Raw genomic sequence first — 11,102 nt, 5'->3', positions numbered from 1 at the left:
ATCCGCACAGTTCAGAGTAAGATATGAGGGGGTTTTTTTTCGCAGAAACGTTATGTGTAAATTTGATTTGCTTTAATGATAATTATTACAGATAATTTGACCTATGAAGGTTTTTTTATTTGATATATTATATACTAAGGTAAACCTCATAAGCTCATTAGTATATTGCTCGCCATGAAAGGACCCTGACATTAACCCTCTTCCTTTGAGATTCTTCAATCTTCATAAGCTTGCACGGTAACCATCAGATTTCCGGAACGCAATGAATTAGTTTCACAAGGACACCTGGATTACCAGAGGCATCCCATCGTGGGTAGAAACATAGTCATGTCTCATAAAGAGAGTATCTGGCAGGAATCAGAATGATAGAAAAACGAGGATTTTTATACACATTTTTACGTCGTCCGTGACGATCCCAAAATATGCACCTTGAAGCATCAAAAGTCACTGATGTTCGTTCCGGATTTTTGTTCGAGGCGCGGTCCGAGACATCGGCTCTACCACGGCAGCACTCTCATAATGGACCCTTTCACCGTCATTATCATAGGACGGCAGAGTCTGGTTGATCGTCTGCGCAAGCAGCTCTTTTTGACGAAATGCTCTAGCGCCACCTGTCGTCGAGCATATAACAAACTTGGAGCCTCCACGTATCTCATGCACCACACTTTCAGAGGTGACAGGTTCCCACACGTACTCCCTGTTCATACAGATGTTGTCCTTGTCTATGTCCACAGGTTTCCCGTTTTATGTGGCGTCTGGACGTGTCATTGGGAAGAAAATAGTGACAGCACCTCACACCAGCAACGATGCGTACAGATCTGTCAAAATTGGGACACACCCGTCGCGCAACAGCAATTCAAGCATGGAGGCACATCGCGCTTGCTAGACGACAACTTACAAATCATCAACATCAGAAGAAGAACGACACGCTTGATTTTTCAAATCGTTCTATCAAGATGAAGCGGTGTTTCGAGAACGAAAGCCTCCTTTTTCTTCTTCTCTCTTCTTCGCTCTTTCCTCGCGGATCTCTCATTGTCAGTTCGTTGGGATTTCTTGCTCTCCCTGTCTGCCTTTCCGTTCTCTCTTTGGCCCTTTTCCTTCTCTTTGTTCTTTTTGCCGTTTTTTGACCGCCGCGGCTTTTTGCCTGAAAAAACAGACAAATATGCAAATATAAACAATCGAATTATAAACTCTAATAAGAATGTTTGCTCTTTTTTCTTACACAAGATTTAACTCATCATTTTCCTGCTGTGTTTACCTGTAGACACTCACATACATTTTGTGATTGACTGTAATTAGTATAGGCCAATGATTAGTTTTCAATAATATTTTCTAACAAAATTTTCAAAGGGGGAGGGGGTGCACATAAAGTTCTGATGATAACCCCCTCCCCCCCCCCCCTGCGCACACTCGACCTTAACAGAATCTTGAGCTGTCAGCTATTCTTGATAAGGACTGTCAAATTACGTTTCATTCTTGCCAAACTTCTGACAATTAAAGAACAAAAATGTTCATTATCATCTGTGTCATTTTCATCATCGTTATTGATATTTACATCACTGTTGTTATCATAGTACTAGTAGCAGCAGTATCTAAACTGTTGTTATCGTTGTTTTGTAATGTTATATCTATCAAGTTGCAATAATTCCAGTTTCATTATTGCTATCTTTGGCACAAGATGTCGCAGAGCACAAAACAAGTCGTCATAACGAAATGTCGCCCTCACCCGGGCAGTATCGCTGACTCATTCGGCACCTTTCGCTCTCGACCAGCTCGGGGCACGGCTGGCCGCCCGGGGTGGCACTCACAACCACCTCTCGCTGTCTCTGCCGCTTGCCCCACTTGTGGCCGCACGTTTGGCCCTTCTTCGCGCACTGTCCCCATGGAGACCAAGACGTGACCTCACAATCAACTGATGCAAAGACAATAGAATATTAATGAGGAGAGGAGGAGGGATGAGGAGGAGGAGGAGGAGGAGGAAAAAAGGAGAAGGAAGGTTACAATTATCATTACAATGATGACGATGATATGGCTGAGAAAATTTCAAGATATACAGAGACAGCGTTTCATATTCATATCCACATTTGCATATTTCCTCAAATCTGCATATTTACTGATGACCTCCAGACCAATGGACTTTCATATCAATTCATGAACAAATCATTTATTTGTGGGTTTTTTTTTTTGTATGAGGGATGCTCTACCGAGGTGAATTCTTACAAAAATCTCGTAATAGACTATAACTAAAAAACTGCCCAAGTTGCCTTTAAAAAATGAATTGTGATACTTTGATACAAATCTGTTTTTTTTTCCTAAAAGAGTAAAGATTATATAGGCCGTCCAAGCTACACGATACAGGTCAAGAGACGACTGCTGTGATCCCCACCTTTGACCTCACAACGGCCAGTGCGTTCGTCGGCGTACATGTCTTCCGGGCACTGTAACATGCATTTCCCGTAGACGCCCACGAACGGCGGCCGGCAGCGCGCGCAGAAGTTTCGACTGACGCAGGTCTCACAGTTGTCGATTCTGCACCCTGCGAGGAAGAAATAAACAAACAGAAAAATAGAGACGAAGTAACACCTAGAGTTAGAAGACAACCTTTTATATGCACTCTTGAAGACAACGAAAGATTTGAGGGGCATATTGAATTAACATGGCCGAATTGTGACGTATATTGATACAGAATTTCGGCACACGTTCGCCGTACAGCAAATGTCACACACTCATCAGTGTGATCCTTTGGCACTTAAAGAAACAAGAGGAAGAAAGATACGGACTGTTATTTGCAGATCAAGTCCGTTCCAAAAAGACAGCAGGTCTGATTGAGTTGTCATAGATATCGTTTCATGATCTGTAACTACAATTCATTGTCAATAAATTTAATGTTGCAATGTTTGCTGTGTAGGTTTGGGTTTTTCACTTATAATCCATTTAATGATCTGTTGGTAATGAATGGGTCGTAAGATTTAATGTTGGGTGTCCAGGAAAGTTAACCTCAAGATTAACCACTGGCTGAAAATGATCACCATAATTGGCCTTTTCATTCTCACGCTTAAAGCCGCGATGAGTCGCGATAAAATGTTCAGAGACGTCTTTGACGTTTTGCTAAATGGAATTTGCCACCTTCGGAGTCCCAACGCGACAGGAGGGTGACTCATGCGATTTCCTTCGGTCACTGCATTTCAGTCCCGATTAGCTGAGACTTTAGAAAGCAGGTATATTCTTTACAATTTGTTGTGGGAAGGGGAAGAGGGGTTGCGAGGTTGTAAAAGTCCCAATTACGTGTCAGAATCATGGCACGCTTTCATTTAGCCGATGCCGCCGCCAAGTGCGCTGACCTCCGTGACGACTCAAGGTGGCGCCTTTTGTGTTGTGACGATTTTGGGAAATTGTGGTTGTTCTTGTTCTTCGAGTTAAATCTTTCCATTGACTTTAATCCAAGAAGAGTCCCTCCCTCCCCCCACCCCCTTCAAACGATTTATGATGTCGATTCAGATATGCTTGCAAACAATTTGCATTTTTGCTTTAAGCTAGCAAGCAGCAGTACGTTCCGTAAACTATTCCGAGAAAATGATATTCGTGAAACATTCTAAGGCACTGCAAATATCAATCTACAGTCAAACCTGTCTGTAGCGGTCACCTAAGGGAAACGAAAATCGTGACCTTTAATAGACAGGAGGCCACTTTGAATAGGTTCGCCGACATTCCGTGTTTATCATATGCATGTACACATGCTACATGTAAAATGTACTTATTATTTATTTTCCAACTCTTATAAGAATATTGTTGTTCTTATCAACTGCAAAATTTCGCCCCTATGCATCAAATAATACTTTTTTATGGATTCATCACCAATAAATGTTCTTGTTCTTGTATTGTATTGTATTGATATTGTGTTATTTTGTGTATGAAAATGTTTGACATTGTTGGAAATGAAATAAACGAAATGAAATGAAATGAAATGAAATGTTGACATGGATGGATGGTTGGATTTTAACTTTTGGAATCCAGCTAACCTGCATGAATAGTTTGTCATGTCGGGCAATTTTCAAACATGCTTGGTGATTGTCAGAAACAGTGGTTATCATTAAAGAATGGATCAAATTAGAATAGAGGAAAATACTCTCCTAACCCATTAATCAATGAAATACCCGAAACCACCCGTCCGTTTTTTAATGCCTTACCCTTCTTTATACTTCACAAAATCCCATCGTACTCTCAAATCTTCAAACTCTAATGATTCATTAATCCAAACATATCGGGACATCTCAGTACAAAATTCATAGTTTTGAAAGAGGTCAAAAGTCAACAAAAGTATGTCAGAATTAATTCTGAGGCACACCAATTTCTTGAAAGAAGTATTGGCAGGCTGTCAAATAAACATAATTCATAATAGACAAAAATGAACATGCAGTGAGCTATCTTACATCATCGTTGATCATGTAGAAAGTTGTCGAAATGAGAGCAAAAATTGCGGTACCATCCAGGGAACCAGAGGCCATTATGTACAGAATTTTCAGTTGCCGAAGGGTTAAGCACCTTGTACACAATGTTGTGTTAAAAGGAAAATATACCTATGCAGGTGGGTGCACTGGTAAATAGACCTGTTATAGGGATTGAGGTTTCACGAAGACAGTGCTTGATAACTTACGAGAGCATCGTGAGTAGCCGCCGGCGCTGTTGGCGTAGAAGTCGACGGGGCAGGTATGGGTGCACAGCCCGATCTGTTTCATACCGCTGCGGTGGAGGAGAAAGTGGAATCGCGGCTTGCACGTGAGGCAGCCGTTAAAGGTGGAACATGAACTGCATCCAAGAGGGCATCCTGCATAAGGTAGAAGGAGAGAGATGAAAAAAAAAATGTATCAACATGAGATTTCTATATCGAGCTACAGAAAATAATGTCAACAAAATCAACATGACAAAAATATTTGACAATATGAAAATATGCTTGACCGGGATAAGACACTGCCCAATCTCTGAAGCTAAGAATGAAACTTAAGCGCTGCATCGGAAGAATGGGCAACGTTGCCGCGCGTCAAGAGCCCCCTCCCCTCCTGGTCTGATGAAAATGTGCCTTGGGATTGTGCCGACTTTCGTACACTTTTCCTTGTTAGTAACAATAACAACAACATGATAATAGCAATGTTTTAATTTTCCTTTTTCTCATTGTTCCTTTTTTTTCCTCCTCTTTCTTCTCGTGAACATATCATTATTTTGTTAAGACATCGTAAATAAACAGAAATTACGCCATGAAAGATAATGAGTGAAGACTGGATTCTTCAACAGGAATAAGAACAACATAGTAATTATTATAAAAGAGCCAAGGGGGTTACGAGATGAAAAAAAAAACACGAAGTATTCACTGTAAGCACATGTCAGGCAAAGAGACTGCGTGAGAGAGGGGGAGAGAGCGAGAGAGAGGGAGGGAGGGGGAGAGCAAGTTTATAAAGGGCCGGGAAGTGGGAAAGAGGCAAGGAGCATATGGAAACACGTAAGGATACGATTAAATGTTCTGGATTGTCGACCTGGTGCTGAAAATGTTGTCTGCCCGTGAATGAACGATGGAACACGACTAAAATGGCGGGAGACTCGTCAAATACAGTTTTATTATTAGTCTTCTGTCCCATTTTCCCGTCTATTCGACCAACAATGGAAGAATGACTGCGAGGTGACGCATATAGGCCCGATTAATATATTGTTATCTCCTCGTCATATTCACATTGCGATGGTGTTGTGGAATGTCTCGAGAAGGCGACAAGACGAGATAAAAATAAAGACGTGACGTCAGCTTCGCTTTGACCAGTTCTGCCCCTCCGGGCGTCAAGCAGGCCAGTCGAGGTTATGATTTTGGCGGGCAACTGTTTGCGCAGGCTACGCTGAGTTAGTTCCACCTGTATTCATCATATCACCTTGACAGATGATAAAGGCGATATTATTAACGACAGACAAATCTGCTGCAGAAAACGGGAATGATATTTTGTTAACAGGGAAGCATTGATGTTTATCATTCATGGAAAAAATTACGCACACGCACTTTCGCGCACACACACATAGGCACACTCACACAAAATGCTAGTCTCGTGGGTTTAAAGGACAATCACATCTTACAGCATTTCCTGTTTTCTTTTTTATTTTGGGGGAGTTGGAAGGGGCACCTCCGTCAAATCAAGGCAGGGGTTTAACATCTCAAAAAGAGCTGTGGGTCGATTTGGACGAGTTTTGTCAACAACCCTTTTGACGATTTCCGCCGAATGGTTCACGGCGATGGCCGAATCTGTACCGACCTCCCGAGATGTTTGTTTTTTTCACAAGAATAGGAAACATTCACAGACTTCGTTGTTCCGAGGGACACATTGTTATTATATACCAGTCCCATTTCGGTTACGGGTATAATTTTTATTCTTAAGCTGTTCGGCACAAGAGGGTACAGGAGGAGAAACAGAACCACAACTGCACCACTAAACACGGACAAGAAAAAAAAAACGAGGGGGAAGAAAATTGGCGAAAGCGAAGACAAGAACAAAAAGATGAAGATAATGAGTCAACCAAAAGAGGAAGAGGAAGATAACGAAAACGAATAGGTGGGTAAGAAAAGAAAATGAAGACAAGAATGGAGGAGAAGAATAAAAGAGAGATAAAAGAAATGACGAAAGAAGAAAAAACACGACACGATTTCTCGATATTTGATGGTGGTTGTGATGGTGATGGCGATGGCGATGGCGATGGTGATGGTGGTGATGGTGATGGTGGTGGTGGTGTGGTGACGATGATGGTAGTAGTGATGGTGACAGTACGGTGATAGTGGTGGGGTCACGATCTTGGTGGTAATGGTGGAGGTGATGGTGATGGTGGTGGTGGTGGTGGTGGCAATGGTGATGTTGGTGGTGATGGTGATGGTGATGTTGGTGGTGATGTTGGTGGTGATGGTGATGGCGATGGCGATGGCGATGGTGATGGTGGTGATGGTAGTGATGACGGTGGTGGTGGTGTGGTGACGATGATGGTAGTAGTGATGGTGACAGTACGGTGATAGTGGTGGGGTCACGATCTTGGTGGTAATGGTGGAGGTGATGGTGATGGTGGTGGTGGTGGTAGTGGCAATGGTGATGGTGATGGTGATGGTGATGGTGATGGTGATGGTGGTGGTGATGGTGATGGTGATGGTGATGGTGATGGTGATGGTGATGGTGATGGTGATGGTGATGGTGATGGTGATGGTGATGGTGGTGGTGATGGTGATGGTGATGGTGATGGTGATGGTGATGGTGATAGTGATGGTGATGGTGATGGTGATGGTGATGGTGATGGTGATGGTGATGGTGATGGTGATGGTGATGGTGATGGTGATGGTGATGGTGATGGTGATGGTGATGGTGATGGTGATGGTGATGGTGATGGTGATGGTGATGGTGATGGTGATGATGGGAATGGTGAAAATAATATAACATTGACCATAATGATGCCGTTTTTATTTACTTCTGTATCATCAGAACGCCTACGAAATTCGGAAAGACGAGGATCGAGTCTTCCTTTCAAAAGAGAAGAGGAAAACCGTTCATACAGTCTCATTTTCATCCTTATCCCCCCACTCCCCGTCACCGGATGAGTATACAAGTGGAATGATAGTGATAGGTACGAGCTTATCCTCTTCAAGCTGTGCCACAAAAACACACTGTTCTATTAGCACAAAGTCTCTGGAAAGAAGACACTCAAAAGCGGCAATTACAACCCATGAACTAATCCAAACTGGAAAGGCTAATCGGCGTACTTTTTAGAAGTAAGAATGGGACAGGCCTCAACTTTCAATCCGTCTTACACTTATCCGGTAATAACATGATTGGTGCAGGCTATTCAAGTCATAAAGAAACTCACGACATTCTGTCTTTTATCGGTGTTTCATCTCAAGGGCGATACCCGTTGATAAGGAAATAGAGTAATTTTAGTAGAAGTTTAGAATAAATGCAGCTTAGGCATCAGAACCATGAAGTCTTATGAATCACATGAAACCCTACAGAACAAACAAACAAAGTAAAGAAAGGAAATTCCCTTGATACTAGGCATGACATACTCAGCAAGGTATTATGAGCTATTATCTGTTATAGTTGTGCAACTAAATGCTCAATATTTCTCTCTATCTTTCTATTTGCCACATCAAAATTACGGATAGAGAGAGAAAGAGAGGGAGATTACATATATTTGTGCGTGAATTCATTTAATGGCTTCAAATCTCATTGTTTTCATTTTCGTATCCCAGGCCATCATTAGTATATTTGTTTCGTTTTTATATACACATGTATAATTATTTGAAACGAGAAATTTCAATGGAATTTGCTTTATCTCAATGGTAAGCAGTATGCCAGGGCCGGACGTAAAATTTAGCCAATGGAGGACGAGTATTTATACAAAATGTCGGCCAGTGACGTTGAATCACAAGATATACTCATGTCTTGGAGTTCAAGGGTATCTAAGATCTCTTTGGTACAATCTGTCAGTGACGAGTCCAGACAGACGCTACATAACAATCTTCCGCGCCGGAAAGGGGGACTTTTGGCCCTCCCCCCGAGCGACAGTGACGCAATACAAACACACCCAACACGATTTCTGAAATATCGCCCTGCACACACACACACACACACACACACACGCACGCACGCACACACACACATTTTTAAACACTTCCACACTCACACACACACACACACACACACACACACATACACACACGCACACACGGTGAACATTTATTTCACAATGTTACAGGGCGGAGTGGGCGTTGACGATTCGCTCACTTGTTACAAATTTCCTTGCGCCATGTGCGCTGCACACGATTATCAAATTATATGTAATAATATGACATGGAACTTGTACGTGTATTCATCAACATCATTAAACGAAATCCTTGTATTTACAGGGAAAGTTCTGATACAAAGGTAACTCCAATCGATATGACGTAAACTCGGTTTTCTTATCAAATACTAATAATGCGTTATCTATAGCAATCAAGCTTATCACAATAGTAAAGGAATACGATTTGTCCAAAAGCACTGAGTTTCCATATAGGCCTACATTGATATAATACATATATGGTCCGTTTTACATACCGAAGTTTTTCTTCTGCCAAAAGTTGCAAATCAAAAGAATCAAATCTTCGTGTTTTTAATTCGAATTCTGTAAATATTGATAATGAGAATCACTATTCCTAGATTTTTTCTTGTTTTTTGTACACGAAGAATAATTTCCTCCGGTGAGAATGAGACTTATCCACTCGAACATCTAGCCACCTTTTCTTTTCAGTTTAATAGTGGCAATTGAATGAACATTGTCATCATGTTTGCACCGCGTTGTCATCAATGTTGATCTTACTGTTGGAGCTGTCATATCAATGCATTATTTCATCTGAAAACTGACAAATCTTCGGGAAGTATACTATCTATACATTGTAAACTATGACCTACAGGTTTCAGAACTCACATTTGGATGTTGTTATATATTCACACGCCCAGTGCGCACGCGCAAAAACGCCAATGAAAGAAAAATTTTACAAGATTGTCGAAGATGATATGACGGACCAGAATTAAACGCTCGAACAAGTTCATGAATTGCAAACTGGATCCTTTATATACATGTTCTATCATGATCTTTTACCACCTGTATTTAATCAAATCTTTTTGTATAATGCATCATTTCATAATTATGATACTAGATTCTCTCAAAACATTCATTTACTGTTATTGAAATGTGCTGTCTCTCGTAAAACTATAAAATATACCGGACCAAAATTGTGGAATGAAATGCCTTTAGAAATACGACAATCACCTACCTTAAAGTCTTTTAAACGTAGATATAGGGACTATTTATTAAAAGCCTGATAAACGTATAGAATGAATAATTCAAGTGGTAGGTTTGGCAGTGTGTGTGGGATGCTCGTTCTTTGATGATGATGTTTTATGCAATATATATATGTAGTTTTACTTTTATATTATTGGAAATAAATGTTTCAATCTCATTCTGATGAGCTCCCCATCACTGCTAGCCATCCACTTGAAATTACTACATTCTACATTGCCTTTTTGAATTTTGTACTTGTTTATTGTTATTTGTATATTGTGATAACTGATAATTTTGTTTGATTGGGAGAGCTACCTCGAAAGGCCAATGGCCTATGTAGCCTCCTCCACACTCATTACTTTGTTATTTTTATGTCTTTTATGTAATAATGTGCATTTTTTATATATTTTATATTTCCTATGTGTCTCATGTTTGTCATTTGTCAACATGTGATTCTTTTATTGAGATGTGGAAATAATAATGAACTGAGCAAAATGAACTGATAGGCGAGCGCATTTTCGGTGTGTGCAACTTGCACCTATTTTCAATTTGGCGTCATACGAATGAACCCTTCTGGCAATGAATTCTCAGGTGATCACTCTTCAGGCTGCAAAGCTTTTTCTTGAAGGGCTACCAACTTTCGAGTCATTATTGAATTAAACGACATTATCATGTGAGAAGAAAACAACAGTTCGAGAGGTCTCGGATCATAGAGATGGCGCACAATGTTCATCATTGTTAGCAGGGTACATTTATCATTACTTGCTGTCAAAGTTAAGAAGCACTCTTTTGCAGCGTGCTGCTTCGGAAGCCCGATTCATCTCAATCGAAAAAGTGCAGACGGGGGGAGAAGAGGGCGAAATCGAGGGCCACTTAGATCCCTCCTTTATTCACATTACTTCTGACGCGCTTTGTTGTCGAAAGGTTTCCGTTATTGGCGAGGGGACTGAAGGTTTCTTTCGTAACGTTGTACAAGGAGAGGGGTGTATCCAAACCCGCCAGAGAATAAGCACCGACGGACGTTTACCCACATAGCCTCGCCCCTCGCTCTCCTTGGAGGGATTCGGGAAGCCTCCCGATCACTCCCCGATGGACTTCTCCGCTTACAGCTCGTTTCGCTTGGCTTACCGTATCACAGTTGCATCACCATCCAGCGTATCTACCTTTAATTATGATTATCCGTCGATTGCATTCGTAATGTTTGAAGCTATATATACCCTATTCTGTTCCCATTTGCCACGTGCATCCTCCAGCCATAATTAGTTTCATCT

The 11,102-nt window shown here is 41.3% G+C and overlaps 1 protein-coding gene across 1 annotated transcript in view; it reads right to left on the bottom strand.

The window, feature by feature from the left end:
- Window positions 1–938: 938 nt before the first annotated feature.
- Window positions 939–11,102, bottom strand: part of LOC139715971 (R-spondin-2-like) — a 35,705-nt gene continuing 25,541 nt past the window's right edge. Inside the window, exons 2-5 of the mRNA XM_071627525.1 lie at window positions 4,655–4,825; window positions 2,387–2,536; window positions 1,727–1,912; window positions 939–1,144 (exon numbers count right to left, since the gene is read on the bottom strand). Of these exons, the coding sequence (XP_071483626.1) occupies window positions 939–1,144; window positions 1,727–1,912; window positions 2,387–2,536; window positions 4,655–4,825 (713 nt within the window). The remainder of the gene's footprint in view (window positions 1,145–1,726; window positions 1,913–2,386; window positions 2,537–4,654; window positions 4,826–11,102) is intronic.

The sequence above is a fragment of the Diadema antillarum genome, unplaced genomic scaffold (assembly GCF_040938485.1).
Source record: "Diadema antillarum isolate AM-2024a unplaced genomic scaffold, OU_Dant_1.0 scf00000006, whole genome shotgun sequence".
In the NCBI taxonomy this organism is placed as follows: Eukaryota; Metazoa; Echinodermata; class Echinoidea; order Diadematoida; family Diadematidae; genus Diadema; species Diadema antillarum.
This window is presented reverse-complemented; position numbering and strand designations above follow the sequence as displayed.